At 40.7% G+C, this 15,271-nt stretch overlaps 1 protein-coding gene across 2 annotated transcripts; it reads left to right on the plus strand.

Moving 5' to 3' along the window:
- Positions 1–1,107: 1,107 nt before the first annotated feature.
- Positions 1,108–14,484, plus strand: LOC311061980 (tyrosyl-DNA phosphodiesterase 2-like). Of its 2 annotated transcripts, XM_084080723.1 has the most exons (7): positions 1,108–1,312; positions 4,782–4,958; positions 5,091–5,182; positions 7,225–7,386; positions 8,856–8,968; positions 10,234–10,404; positions 12,828–14,484. In XM_084080723.1, the coding sequence occupies exons 1-7, from the start codon at positions 1,233–1,235 to the stop codon at positions 13,107–13,109; spliced, it is 1,077 nt and encodes a 358-aa protein (XP_083936849.1). In that variant the 5' UTR covers positions 1,108–1,232; the 3' UTR covers positions 13,110–14,484. The 2 variants fall into 2 exon arrangements, with proteins under 2 accessions (XP_083936849.1, XP_083936850.1); XM_084080724.1 differs by lacking the exon at positions 10,234–10,404.
- The last annotated feature ends 787 nt before the right edge of the window (positions 14,485–15,271 follow it).

The following is a 15,271-nucleotide window of genomic DNA, read 5'->3' on the forward strand; positions in this document are numbered from 1 at the left end:
AAAGTCTAAACTGTACACAAAAAGAAATGAATGATGTACTAGACCTTACCCCAAAACAAATTTAACTCACTTCTTTACACCTGTCAAGAGTGATGTGACAATAAAAATCATTCTGATTCTGAAATACTATATAGGTTCAGTGGTGGAAAAAGTACTCACATGTTTTACTGCAACGTAAAAATACTCTACCGGACAGTTACAAGTAAAAGTCTGGAATTAAAAATGTACTTGAATAAAAGTACAAAAGTATTGGTATCAAAATGTATTAAAATACCAAAAGCAAAAGTACTCATTGTGCAGAATGTCCCATTTCACAATTTCAAAATGTATACAAATATTTAGAAAATAGTAGATCTACAAGCTCACAATAAGTCGCATATGAGCTTGTAGATCGGCTATTTTCGAATGGCCGAAATAATAGGGCTGGAGTGGTTAATGTATGTTTTGTGATAATAATCTAAATCTTTAAAGTAACTAGTAACTAAAGCTGTCAAATAATTGCAGTGGAGTAGTACAATATTTGCCTCTGAGATGTAATGGAGTAGAAGTAAAAGTATTGAAAATGGGAAATACCCCAGTAAAGTAAAAACTCCTCAAAAGTGTACTTTAGTACAGTACTTGAGTAAATGTACTTAGTTACTTTACACCACTGGTGGTCATAGGTGTATGACTCAGTTTAACCTCGCATCTCGGAGGAAAGCCTGGTATGCGTTACTAAAGACCCATATGATCCGGTCTAGGCCACGCCTACTGAAAAAAAAAGAAAAAAGAATCCTCTTTCCGGATTGTCGCGATCCGGTTTTGCGGTGCCGCTTTGTTTTAGTTCCCCAATCCCTATTTAAATGGAATAGAATTTCCCCGTGGGATAATACGGATAATACAGACGCTAAATAGTATCCGGAAAGTACACTCACATTTATATTTAAAAAAATAAGCTAAACTACGCCGCATCAAGGATTTTATAGGACGGACCTATTTTGGGGTGAGACGTCTTTCCGGTTTGTCGCGATCCGGTCCGCTCCCGACCGGATCATATACCCGAAAAGGAGCGCTGCCCAGGCTAGACTCAGTTAACAGGTCATGGGACCAGATATGGAACTCCTCCAATTAAGGCTAGTAGTTAGCTGTCAGTCCAGTGCAGCGACGTGCAACCATAGAGCGTGCAACATACAGTTCACTGAGTTCAGTAGCTTGTTTATGAATCAGAATTAGCCTAATTATTCAAGGCTGACATGGAGAAGGAAATCGAGAGAGACACCATCAGCCACCAAAGCAAGAGGGACACATCTCCGGAAAAGAAGCAGGTGGAATGGTAAATAAAACTAGTATTTACTTTGTGCCATGATGGGCTCCTAACAATCTGATTAGATATGTATTAAAGTTTAAGTCTATGCTGGTTCTTCCCCTAAAGCAGGGGTCTTCAACGTGTTCAGGCCAGGACCCCCTAGCTGAGAGAGAGATGAAGCAGGGACCCCCTACTCTACATTGTATAAAATTGTGTTTCAGATTACTTTTTTTTTTTACTTAGTCTGCTATTTTTCCCCTCTACACCTATAGCCTCTTTGCCAAAAATAGCCGATCTACAAGCTCTCATCGCCTAGCAGCGCCAGGCGTTGAGAGCTTGTAGATCTGCTATTTTCGGCTAATGTTCCCCTCAGAAAAGGAATTCTAGGGTTCAAGTGGTTAATGTAAAAAACGAAATCCTATCACACAAGGATTTGGCGGACCCCCTATAGTAGCTCTGAGGACCCCCTAGGGGTCCCGGACCCCCTGTTGAAGACCCCTGCCCTAAAGGCTTAGAACCGAGGTGGTGGAGGTGTGCAGAGCAAACACAAAAGTTATTGTTTAGTTATTATTACTGTCTTCCATCCAATGTTGATGTTGTTCAGTCTGGCTAATGTTATGGAGAAACGAAACTCAGACGCTCATCTCAACAGCGAGGGGAGGGGCATTGGAGGGAGAACATCATTATTTACTGCCCCCTAGTGGCAGTTTGGAAGATGCTTAAAAATACTGTATGAGATTCTGTTATTAATGCTCACAAGACATAACCGACCAGAAAAGCATTATTGAAAAACAAAATTGCATTTTAAAGGCATGAATCAGGTTTGTTAAAATGTACATTTTGTAGTCATGTTAATGTCATTTGAATAGACATTTGCACCTTTTTTTTGCAATGAAAATTACAGAATGCGCCTGGAAATGTCAAATGGTTTAACCACAAAAATGGAATATTTGATAGTATACTTTAAGTAAATGAAAGTGTTCTCAAAATATTTTTTTATTTTGTTAATATTTTTCACTTTGTTCATTTCAAATTAAAAGAGACATTATTTCTATTTGTATTTTTTGGCAGTATCTGTGAGTGGAACATAATGCCAAGAAAACTTGAATAAAGTGATGCGGAAATTGTAATATTTGTACATATATATATATATATCACCCGTAGCACTTGCCCTAGCCTTGACAACCTTGCAGGCTTATGCAGTTTAAAATGACATTTTTATGTTATTTAAACAGATGCCAGGTTCATTTGTTGACCTGGCATCTTATATAGTATAGTTTCAATGTACAGATTATTTATTATTTTATATATTTTCGTGCGTGCGTTCGTTCGTGCGTGCGTGCGTGCTTGCGGGTGCATACGCGCGTGTGTGCGCGTGCGTGCGTGCGTGCGTGCGTGCGTGCGTGCGTGTCATTAACGAGAGTCAGTACCATGGTCATTAAACATAGTCAGTACCATTGTCAGCACCATAGTCAGCACCATAGTCATTAACATTGTCAGTACCATAGTCAGCACCATAGTCATTAACCTAGTCAGCACCATAGTCATTAATGTAGTCAGCACCATAGTCAACACCATAGTCAGCACCATAGTCAACAAATGGCAGCGGTGGCCTAGTGGTTAGAGGGGCGGCCTTGATACCGGAAGGTCCCTAGTTCGATTCCCCAATTCATCACATCAATCATGAATCACCGCTGAATAGCCCTTGAGCAAGGCTTCCATGCAGGGTCCGGCTGTAAACAAGTTTCGTACTTAGTCCGACACCCTGGGTAAACAACAAACTTTGCTTTTACCATAGTCAGTAACATAGTCAGCACCATAGTCATTAACACAGTCAGCACCATAGCCATTATCTTAGCTAGCACCTTAGTCAGTAACATAGTCAGTAAACATATTATAGAGTCAGAACGAAAAGATCAACAAAGAATATAGTCCTGTTCCTGATGCTCAACAGACTAGCATGAGACTCTCCTAACACTACTAATACTCGGGACACTGATATTATTTCTTAACAAATTAAACCCAACCAAATGATCCTTCAACAAAAATACAATGATGAACCCCATTTGATCAAAACAACAAAAACCCATTGTAAAAAACAAAAACAAAAAACATAGTAAACTTGAATGCTCACTGGCTCTAAATAGACAGTACACCATGGCAGAATATTTTACCACGGTGACTAATAAACGAAGCAAAAGCTTAACAATGTACAGATACAGAGCACACAGCCTGGACATCGAGAAAGCCCAGAAAGACCTAGCTGCCCAGGACAGACTGTACTGTCACTGCAGTCAAGGAGTGGTTACAGAGCTTCACTTCTTGACCACATATAATTTTCAAAGACACAAGAAAAGAAAAGGGTGATACCCAGGCAATCCCCTACTTGTTGGGTGAGAAAGTTGAATGTTCAAGGTCAATAACAGTGATCAACTCTCATCAAAAAGGTCTCAAATACTGACCAATAAATGGTTAACTAATGTATGCAGGACCCACCAATGGTGGATGAATTAGCAGAGTCCTCCATTGGCTCTGAGAGGCTGTTAACAAATGAGCTGCGATCTGACTGGACTAAACCCCATGGCCATTAGCCTCATTTATACTTCATTGTACAAAAAGATCAGATGTACAAGCTCGCAACGCGTCATGCCGCCAAACTTGAAATTAAAATGTTTGAGAGGCACTAATTTACTTTGATATGTTTGATTATCCAGCATTGATCTAACAAAGGAGGAACCAGCCTCCTCATTATTGTAACACTACTAATACTCGGGACACTGATATTATTTCTTAACAAATTAAACCCAACCAAATGATCCTTCAACAAAAATACAATGATGAACCCCATTTGATCAAAACAACAAAAACCCATTGTAAAAAACAAAAACAAAAAACATAGTAAACTTGAATGCTCACTGGCTCTAAATAGACAGTACACCATGGCAGAATATTTTACCACGGTGACTAATAAACGAAGCAAAAGCTTAACAATGTACAGATACAGAGCACACAGCCTGGACATCGAGAAAGCCCAGAAAGACCTAGCTGCCCAGGACAGACTGTACTGTCACTGCAGTCAAGGAGTGGTTACAGAGCTTCACTTCTTGACCACATATAATTTTCAAAGACACAAGAAAAGAAAAGGGTGATACCCAGGCAATCCCCTACTTGTTGGGTGAGAAAGTTGAATGTTCAAGGTCAATAACAGTGATCAACTCTCATCAAAAAGGTCTCAAATACTGACCAATAAATGGTTAACTAATGTATGCAGGACCCACCAATGGTGGATGAATTAGCAGAGTCCTCCATTGGCTCTGAGAGGCTGTTAACAAATGAGCTGCGATCTGACTGGACTAAACCCCATGGCCATTAGCCTCATTTATACTTCATTGTACAAAAAGATCAGATGTACAAGCTCGCAACGCGTCATGCCGCCAAACTTGAAATTAAAATGTTTGAGAGGCACTAATTTACTTTGATATGTTTGATTATCCAGCATTGATCTAACAAAGGAGGAACCAGCCTCCTCCAGTGGAACCAGCAAAACAGAAGCTAAGCAGAAGTCTCCAGAGAAAGAAGATGACAGACTGTCTCTGATCTCCTGGAATGTGGATGGACTTGACTTGGAATGCCTGATGGAGCGCGCCAAAGGCTTCTGTTCCTATCTAGCTGAGTAAGTCTTGACTTTGAACTCTTCAAGTTTCTTTACTGTTATGTCTTGTGTGCAGGTACATAAGTGTAAAATAAAATGAGTTGGTTTTGATAGGTTTTTGAAGTATATAAGTGTGATGTGGTTTCTCTCTAGATATGTTCCTGACGTGGTGTTCCTTCAAGAGCTCATTCTACCCTACGTCATGTACCTGAAGAAAAAAGCTGTCAACTACCTGCTCGTCCTAGGTAACAAAAGAACACCGTTTCTCGAACAGCGGGTCGGGACCCGCAAGCGAGTCGCCTGATGTTCTGACAGGGTTGTGGACACCTTCCACATTGTGTTGTTGGGCAGAAAACGTGCATCTCAATATTTCAACTTATTATCATTATCATTGAAAGTTAATGCTCTACTTGCCGTACAAGAGTCACGCAAAAATAGTGAAAATAACTGATCTATAATACTGAGAAATGCATTGCAATGCAACACGTTGTGAGCTTGTAGATCAGCTGCTAAAAAAATAATGAAAGTGATAGTGAAAGTGTCTAAGTCTATCTGTGGGTTTTATAAATATTAAACCAATGACAAGAATTAACAAGCTTTTGACTAAATAATAACTTCATTGATCCATTGGAAATTCCTATTTCTTTAGGAGAAGACAGACCTAGTGACTGACACTATTGACCTGCTTATAAACAGTTCTCATTATGGAATGATTCGGTATTGCATGGCATTGTTGTAGAGCTGGTTCTCTATTTTACCAGGTACTTGTTTGCTTTCACCTGGTGTCCGAGTCCCCAATTTAGACAGAATCACAAAGACACCAGGTGAAGGAAAATAACTTCCTGCTAAAATGCCAACAGTACCAACAGTCCTGCCAGAAACACTAGTCTACTTGTAGGTCATGTCTGTAGTGCATCTAGTGTTCTGTTATCTGTGCATTATCTCCTGACCTCCATTCATCCTATTGTGTTGTACTAGACTCTTTTCATTTCAAGGGTTGCGTCCAAAATCACATACTAACGTACTACGTACTGCACATTATGCTATTTTCAGCCTACTGTTTAGTATCTTCTAAGCAGTAGGCAGTAGAAGAAGGCCTGAATTTAGCATGCATCTCACTTCTTATTTAGTACTGTTGCTGCTCGGATATACTAAAAAGTTATTTGGCATACTAAAATAGTATGTTAGTATGTGATTTCTGATGGGGCCAAGGACTCCTAGTTTGCGATATCAAGCGTTCAAGTGTTCATTTAACTCAGAGAGTACAAATGGAACCAAATGGACCTGTAAGGGTTCATTTGGTTCCATTTATACTCTCTCAGAGTTAAATGAAGACTTGATTGTTTTTTAGCAAAATGCCTCAAATCATGAACGCAGCGTTTGATTGGCGTGACATTTTGCTCTCACATTCCCACTAGGCCAAGGAAGATTTTTTTAATTTTGGCCTCATGGTGGCTCTATAACAGGACGATTCACGTTTTGGCCTATAACTCTTGAACCGTCATACAATCAAAATTCTTTACACTTGGATTTCTTGGATTATTAACTCTCTCAGTGCCAATGAAATAAAGAAATATGTTCATACTGTGCCAGCAATTTTTTTTTGTTTTTTCAAAGTAAAAAAAAAGTGCTTAGGAAGCGAGATACAGCCTTTTTCAGTTATAAGTTGAACAGTTGATGGAGCTGAAAATGGAGCTGAAAATCTTCAGATAATGATATCTTGGGTTCTGAACATTTTTTTCCAAAATAATAATAATAATAATGATAATAATTTAAACTCGGGATATCTCGTTGTGTGGCAATGAGAAAGTTAAGGAACTCCCCAAATTTCCTCCTGACAAGTTTTCCACCATGTTGCGTTTTCGTTGCATAACACAGACATATTTTGTTGCTACTCCTACCAATTTTGTCCAAACCTCACCCAAATTGGTACACATTATCCCTTAAGTCATGTTATCAAGATGTATCTGAAAGCCAATCATAGTCAAACAAAATGGAATTGAAAACCTGACAAAGTTTTCAGGAGGGGCACGTTTGCATTGATAGCATCCGAATCAGGTGCATAATGCCACAAGCAATGCTGGACCCAAAAGTGAGAAAATTTGAACACACACGCCCAGTAGGCCAAGGAAGAACCTCCATTCAAAAGTATTCAGATTGTCCTGGTATAGCGCCACCATGAGGTCCATTTTAGCTACCTGGCCTGGTGGAGACCTGCTGCGAGGAGCACTTTTTCTAGTTTTATGCTAAATTCATACTGATACATTTCTCTTGTTTTGTTTGCCAGATCCTTGCATGCTGCACCAGGATGTGGTTTGTGACGGCTGTGAGGGAGATATTTTCGGGACCAGGTATGAGTGTACAGTGTGTGATGACTATGACCTGTGCTCTGGCTGTCAGTCCACTGGGCTTCATAAGGAACACAGTCTGAGGTCCATCCCCATTCCAGGTCAGAATATAATCATTGCTGTTGGCAGAAACCTCATATGTCCATATGTCAATTATTCTTATGTTTCCCCCTCCCCTCCCGTAAATTAATGTTTATCGCAATACTAGTGTCACACAAAGGTAGCACAAATAGCCAACATGCAAGATCACAACGCACAGCGTTGCAACACGGTGTGAGCTTGTAGAGCTGCTATTTTTGTGTGTGAAAGTGGTTAAGTGTGTCTGTGGATTTTATAAATATTCAACCAATGAGAAGTATTAATATGAGCTTGTGACAAAATAATAACTACATTGGATCCATTGGAACACGTGGCGATGCGACGCATTGTGAGCTTGTAGATCAGCTATTTTTAATACATTTTGAACCATGCGGATACAGAATAACCTTTGATGTTGCTTAAAAGTTCAAAGGTTTCTGAACTTTTAGGGTGTATTAAAAACAATTCAAAAGAGAAAAGAAACCGATTTAAGATGAGCAGTTAATTATATGGACTTTATCCCACAGTAGGCTACTGTTGAGATAGACAGTCCCATAAACGTCAGGACCCACAGACTCAGTACATTACAGCATCATCTCAAAGAACATAATATAGACTACCATAATTGTCAAGATTTATTTATTGTTAAATCTTTTGTACAGCAGTGGTGGAAAAAGTACTACATTTTTTTTACTTAAGTAAAAGTATCAATACTGCAATGTAGAAATATTCTGTTACAAGTGAAAGTCTGGAATTCAAAATGTACTGAGTAAAAGTACAAAAGTATTGGTATCAAAATGTACTCAAAGTACTCATTCTGCAGTTTTCAAGTTTTCAAATGTATAACAATCTTTTGAAAATAGCAGATCTACAAGCTCACAATGCGTCGCATTGTGAGCTTGTAGATCGGCTATTTCCAAATGGCCGACAGTATTTTTTTATACAAGCAATAAGACAATATTTATTATGTAACAGCAGTCTGCCAATCCCCTGTGCGCGTCAGTCATTGGCCGAACGCTGTTGGCCCACCCAACCCAGCAAATACAAAATGTGATTAGACTGTCCCGCTCCCCCTCCTCACTGCAGAGTTTCGGAACAGAAGGCTTTTTCTGAGATTTGGGGAGAACGCTGCCTGTGCTGCTGTGTGTGACACTGAATCACAGTTTCAAAATAAAGTTTAACCATTGAAAAGGATGATTTCAACAATAAAGTTGCAAGTTTCAAAAACGATCACCATTTGCAAGGTTTCAAATATGGAAAACAAAATAATACCCTGGGAGAACAGTGCCAAAATGCATATTCCTGCAGAATATGGAGATAGGAGTTTGCCTGATAGGTCATATGCCTATCAAAACTGTATTTTGAGATTCAAAACCTTTTTCAGAGATGCTAAACTTTTTTCAAAGCGAGTTTTCAGTCTTGGAAATAATTTGTCAAGCCTTTGAAACCTTTGTTTTAAGTTAGGAGTAATTGCAGTGATCTGATTCCATAGAGGAGAACTACTTCACTGGGATTATGTTGAAGAAATCCCGGGTCAAGCTGCTGGAGAGAAACACTGTCGCGTACCCTAACAGCAAGATGATGAGGAACCTGCTGGTAGCTCAGGTGATTATGCAGTTATGAAAAATACTTTGGTAATAATTGTCTCAGTCATCACCTTATGTCAGAAGACACAGCTTTGTTATAGAATGTTAAAACATTGGTAAATGGTGCATTTATATAGCTTTAGCCAAAGAGCTTTGCATTCACACACCGACGGCAGATGAAACCATGCAAGTTTAATACCACATTTCGACACTAACTCTGGGGGAGCCCGGGATCGTTCCCAAGCGGCCACTCTACTGCCCTCCTTAAGCCACTGGCATATTGTCACAAATAACATTTGCCTTGATGCTCTGCTTTTGTCGGTTCTCATATCAGTGCTATATTAATAACACGTTTGTCTCAACCCAGACAAACACAGTGATTCTGTAAAGCAAAAAAAGGCTGCCGTGTTAAGTGGTCAGATGGGTGGACCACGAACACTTGCATGATTTTCACAAAACCAGAAGAGGTTGAGAACCGCTGTTTTGAGAACCAAGTATTTGGCCTCCAGTTTAAAACGTCAGTGTCTTATCAGTAGGGGAGCGTACTCAAGTTCCCTCAGCCCTATGCTCCCTCAGCCCTATCAGGGCCACAGTTGATGTGTGATCGCATCAGCTGAACGGGTACAGCTGAGACCGATGGTCTAAAACCCACCACAACAACACTGAAGGGCAAGTGGGACACATTTTGTTCCAAAAGCAAAATAAACCCGCAAAATATAGCAAAAACAACATTTCCTGAGAATGACCTTACACTGGCTTTTTGTTGTAGCTGCACTTAATTTTCTTTGTGGTAGTTTCTATCCTCTTAAAATGACATCCCCGGTGGGCGTAGCGTAGGCAATAAAGACGGTAACAGGTTAACCTGCACTTGACCCACGTCACGTGTGCACAGTTTGGTTGACATCAAACACAACCCCATGATGATGACTGATTCCTTCACTGTCATTGGATAAAAGACAGATTTGAGAAAATTGCCCTGCAGTGGTTTGACTGTTGAAAACCAGACAAGAGATGAAGATGCTCTGCAGTCCTACATGCAGTGGGAGACCTGGTCACCCTAATTGAAAACAATTAATTGTGCAGAGTACCAGACTTCCACATGGAAAACCTTTTTAATTAATCAGTTTGATAATTTTTTTTAATCATTTGACAGATACAAAGCCACATAAACAAACTGAATACAGTTGTGTTGTGAATTCAAAGGAAGACAGGTGGAAAAGGTCAACGTTTATGCATTGGATCTCGAACTGACCAGTGTGCGTTTGCTTTTTCTGGTAACCACAGGTGCAATTCAGAGGCCTGGATCTGTGTCTGATGACGTCCCACTTTGAGAGCTGCAAGCCCAGCGCCGCAGAGAGAATGAACCAGCTCAGACTGGTTCTGCAGAGAATGACCGAGGCGCCCGATAACGTCACAGTGCTGTTTGGAGGGGACACCAACCTCAGAGACAAGGAGGTCAGGCCTTAGTCTAGTAGTAGTTTCTTTCTTCACCGGCAATTCGCAACCCCTCCTGTCAGATCAACCAGGAGGGGTTGCTAATGCAGCAAGGACATCATTCCATGTCTTCCAATCAGTGAACAACACTGGCAATCCTGTTCGTTGAAGCGCCCGGCCAAGCCTGAGGCACCGTTCACACTGGCAGCTACTAAGCTAGAGGCTACCATTCATTTTTTTAATGGAAGCAAGCTACATGAAGATACAAAGCAACGCTTGACGTTTGCAGCTGCTACAGAATCTACAAAGCTACAATCCAAGTTGAGCTGGCTTTCACTGCAGCTACAAAACGAGCAAGTGTTATTTAACCATTTCCACTCACCTTCGCTCTTAACGCAATTCCTGCTTGTAATGGGGGGTGTAAAGGACTGGCCCAATAAGCGGCTGGAAACAGCACAGAGTCAGCTGTAAATTGCAACCAAAGTGCTTTTATTCATCCAAAGTGTACAGGTTAAGGGCATCAGCAGCGGAAGGTGGCATGGTGGTCGGCAGCTCCACCATGTCCTTGTCCTACAACTAAAACTGAGTATGTTTGTTTCTGGCAGCGTTTTATACTCAGCTGAGCCAATCAGTGTGAGTCAATCAGTGTGGGTTCAACCATGTTGCAGGTTACTCCAAACATGCAACAAATCTAAACCACACCTTCCATTAAAACATCTGAATCAATAACCCTGGCAAAAAACATATAACTTAAAGGAGACACACCATGAATAAAAAAAAAAATATATATATTTAATATCATATGGTGTATGTCCCTCAAACCATTTTCAAAAGGTTTGAGCCTAAATCAACACTCAGATATACTCATCCCAAGTCAATTCTCTCAGGCTTATAAAGCACTTTCAGCTGCAATACCAAAACGTCCTGTTGGGCAGAGGGGTGCTACTGAGCAATTCTGGAGCAATTCTGTCTGTCAAAATACATGGGCAGAAAGTTTGGTGATGTAAGCAAACCTGCCATTCTGAGATGGCCTGTTCAGACACGCCCATTCTGAAAATCTCTGAAATGAGAATGAATGACTGAATGTTAAAAAAAAATATTTTTTGGGGTACAAGAGACACTGGGGAGCCCAAAAAATAAAGAAAAAATAAAGAAAAGTGAAATTCATGGTGTGTCTCCTTTAAGTACCCTATGGCAAAACAAACATTATCACATTATTAGCAGCTTCCAATATATAACACAAAACCCCCCTCTCTCTCTGTGGTCCAGTCCACCCATATATGGTGCTCGGGCACCCTGGTGACTCTTTTGCCCGAACACCCTGGAACAGACAGACATAAGCAGTATTAAAATCACAATCTAACATCCCATATATATTGCCAAATTATATTGCACTAAAACATATTGCACATTCCTCTTATGATCCAATATCCTTGTGCAAATATACTGTGCAAAAGAGTAAAGTGCAAATTAGTGCCAATTATCAGTAACGGAGGACCTCTTTGTTACAGGGGGAAAAACATTATATATATCCTTTGTATTTTTCTCGCTTGTCGGACGGGTTTGGCGCATTGATCAACACTTCAACAGTGACGCAGTTATGCTGTCACTTTGTATTTTTTGTAGCTGACAGTGTGAACGTATGGCACTGTTGTGTTGCCAGGAATTGCCAGGTATTTGCCAGGCAAATGTTTGACCTCTATGGCAGCTAATTATTATTCCTATTATTACTACACGCAGCTGGCTTTTCAGATATCGTTTCTGTCGGACAGCAACCTATTATCTCCATTTTTGTAAATTATAATGCCCTACTTGATGTGTTTGAAAAGGATGTGATGATGTGTTACTACATTTTAATTAAAAAAGGGTAGGCAAAATAAGCCTCGGCTTCAGCCTACACCTTTTCGGTGCCACTAGCATTCGTAGACTCAAATGTGTGTATGTACATTTGCTCTTTTAAATGGACCGAAATAAAGATTTACTACTACGTGATCATACTACAGCGTCACACAAAAGCATCAAAAGCAGATCCACAAGCTCGAAACACGGCGTGAAGTGACGCGCTTTGCGCTTGTAGATCTGCTACTTTTGATATTTTTTTATTTGAATCCTGAAAAGTAACAGTTTTGGACATATGAGGTTTCTACCCGACAGAGATGATATACTTGTTAATGTTCCTGGGAGTTGTAGTCATATTGAACACAGTGAAGGAGTTATTTCACCATAATTCCAGAATTATTCTTTCACACAGTTGACCGATATGTCATTTTAGGATGGCAGTTTAACTGAAATAACAATATAGCAATAGTGAAGCCATCTAAGCATAATACATGCTGTGCATCTTGATCAGTTACATGGAGTTATTAATTAAACCTCGCCCACGGAGTCCTTCGGGCCATTCATAGCTCACCTCTAATAATACCCTCGTTATGTTTCCATCCCAGATGGCCATGGTGGGGCTGCCACCCGGCGTGTGTGACATATGGGAGAAGTTGGGCAGTCGGGAGCACTGCCGTTACACCTGGGACACCAGGGCCAACGACAACAAGGATGCACGTTACACCAGCATGCTCCGCTTCGACCGCATATACCTCCGACCTGCTACCGGGGACGGGGTCCCGCGGCCGGCCCCCTGCAACATGGCTCTGATTGGCCGAGAGAGGTTGGACTGTGACCGCTTCACCAGTGATCACTGGGGGATATACGCTCAGTTCACCACTAGCTAGCGAGAGAACAGATCGGCTCACAATTGACAGGTTGAAACATGAGTCAGGGGGGCTGCTGGCTAAGGGAGGGATTTATGAGCCCCGACGAAAAGGCTTTGCTGGTGTTATTATTTAAGCATGTGGGTTAGGTGAGACTGGGCTGGGTTAAACCAGTTTAGATCATATCCATAGAATACCCAGGTCGCGGGGATTCACATCATCATTTGGCCCCAAGTTCTGGGTGGGTGATGGGTGTTTTGCAGAAACTAAAAAGTGGAAGAGCCAATCAGATGTCTGCGCTCAAGGCCCTCCGGCCCTGTGACTGACACACGCTGATTGGCTCTTCCACGTTTTGGTTTCTACAAAACGCCCACCCAGCGCTTAAAACCAGACCGGTCTGCAGAAGACTGTCACGATGTGAGACAAGTGTTTGGACCCAAGTGCAGAACCAGGCAGGCAGAGAAGGTTCAATGAAGATTTATTAATAAACTCAGGATACAAACTGACAGTAAAGCAGGACATACAAGGGCAGGACACACCATGACATTAACTATAATCTGACAAGGGAACACTGAATACAGGGAGGTTTAAATAGACACAGACTAACAAGACACAGGTGAAACATAACTACAATCAACACAGGGATTGGCTGGGAGACTAACAGGACACAGGTGGAGAAACAAGTAATCACAGGGAGGAGAGACAAGACAGGTAGCAAACACTAGGGCAGACAGGAAACAATAGGAACAATACTATACAATAAAAGTACAAGGATAACAGGAACAATACAACATAATAATGAAGAAGACAGATCCTGGCAAAGACACATGATAATGTGAATTCCCGCGACCGGGATGGTTTGCCAGGCTAAGACTTTCCTGACGCTTTTACTGGTTATTAGCCTGTTCAAAATCCTTGTATGCAGGGGTTCTCACTCATATGCAATGGCACCACAGTGTTCAAAAGTATTTGCATGGATTACTTAACTCAGTCATTCAAAAAAATATCATTGAAACTGTCATTGAAAACAGCCTTTTTGTTTATAAATGAACAATAGCCTCTCGATTGTCTTCAAATGTTGAGAGAAGTGTTGCCTCTTCCAACATGGAGGTTTGTAATGTTTTGGTCATCGTAATCATCATTATGTTAATGGACCACTGAATTCAAATGCTTTCTGTGTTGAAAGCTTAACGTGCTCTGGGCTCGTCTGAGGGTTTTCAGGTTGCCTGATAATTGTGATTTGTTTGGTTTGTGTTCTATCTCTATTCTTTCTGCTTTTCTGTCATGCCACAGACATTGTTTTGTTTTCTATATTTAATAGCGGGCTGGGCTTGTTAAGCCCGGCATTTTAAGCACTTCTACACAAGGGTTGTACAAATAAAATTGGCTGCGGTAATTCTGTGTGATTGTCTGACTTTGCAAAATGAAATGTAGTACTGCGACATGACCACTTGAGAGCACTACAGAGTTAAGGTATTGTATGAAGTGAGAGGCAGTGTGTGGCGGCTGTTGGACATTTAGAATAACATTTGTTTCTATTCAAAAATATTTTTGTGGAGTTTGAAAATGCCATCTCTGTTTCTGGTTATGTCACAGACTGACACACTGTTCCCAGAAACTCATAATATAACATGAGTTATGAAGACAAAACTTGCTGTTGCTTTGGGGTTATACAAATCATATTATAAAGTAATGATAATATTACAAACAAAATAAAACTGTATTAATCCCTGGGTGGAAATTGGCTTGTTGCAGCAGTGAGAAATAAGTTAAACTACAATAGAAGCAAAATAAATGCAACCTACAGACGCTTCTACATAAACTCTGCATAATGCTTTACATTGCAGCCTGCCAATTGTGGCGTAATTCTTTTGTAATTACGGGTGTACTTATGAAATAATTATGGGGTATAATAATGGTACATGGTAACAAAGCAATAAGTAATGGGTGCTTACACCTCTTGCTCCCTATAGAGTAAGCACAAGGTAACTAAGAGAACAGCACAATGAAGCGGTGCTTGTTACCGTGTTGGTCACAGTAATTATTGGGTAGGCCTAAGAACAAGGTTGCAATAGAATTGGTCATGACTGAAGGGGATTAGGGTGGGTCAGTGTGTGTGTGTGTGTGTGTGTGTGTGTGTGTGTGTGTGGGGGGGGGGGGGGGGTGTCTCCCTTCAGGACATT

Source organism: Gymnoscopelus microlampas, assembly GCF_963454915.1.
Source record: "Gymnoscopelus microlampas genome assembly, chromosome: 15".
In the NCBI taxonomy this organism is placed as follows: Eukaryota; Metazoa; Chordata; class Actinopteri; order Myctophiformes; family Myctophidae; genus Gymnoscopelus; species Gymnoscopelus microlampas.

Coding starts and splice junctions, on each gene's coding strand:
- LOC311061980 (XM_084080723.1), top strand. CDS start 1,233: ATGGAGAAGGAAATCGAGAGAGACACCATCAGCCACCAAAGCAAGAGG. Junction 7,387..8,855: donor GAGGTCCATCCCCATTCCAG/GTCAGAATATAA, acceptor CTGATTCCATAG/AGGAGAACTACTTCACTGGG. Junction 8,969..10,233: donor GGAACCTGCTGGTAGCTCAG/GTGATTATGCAG, acceptor TGGTAACCACAG/GTGCAATTCAGAGGCCTGGA.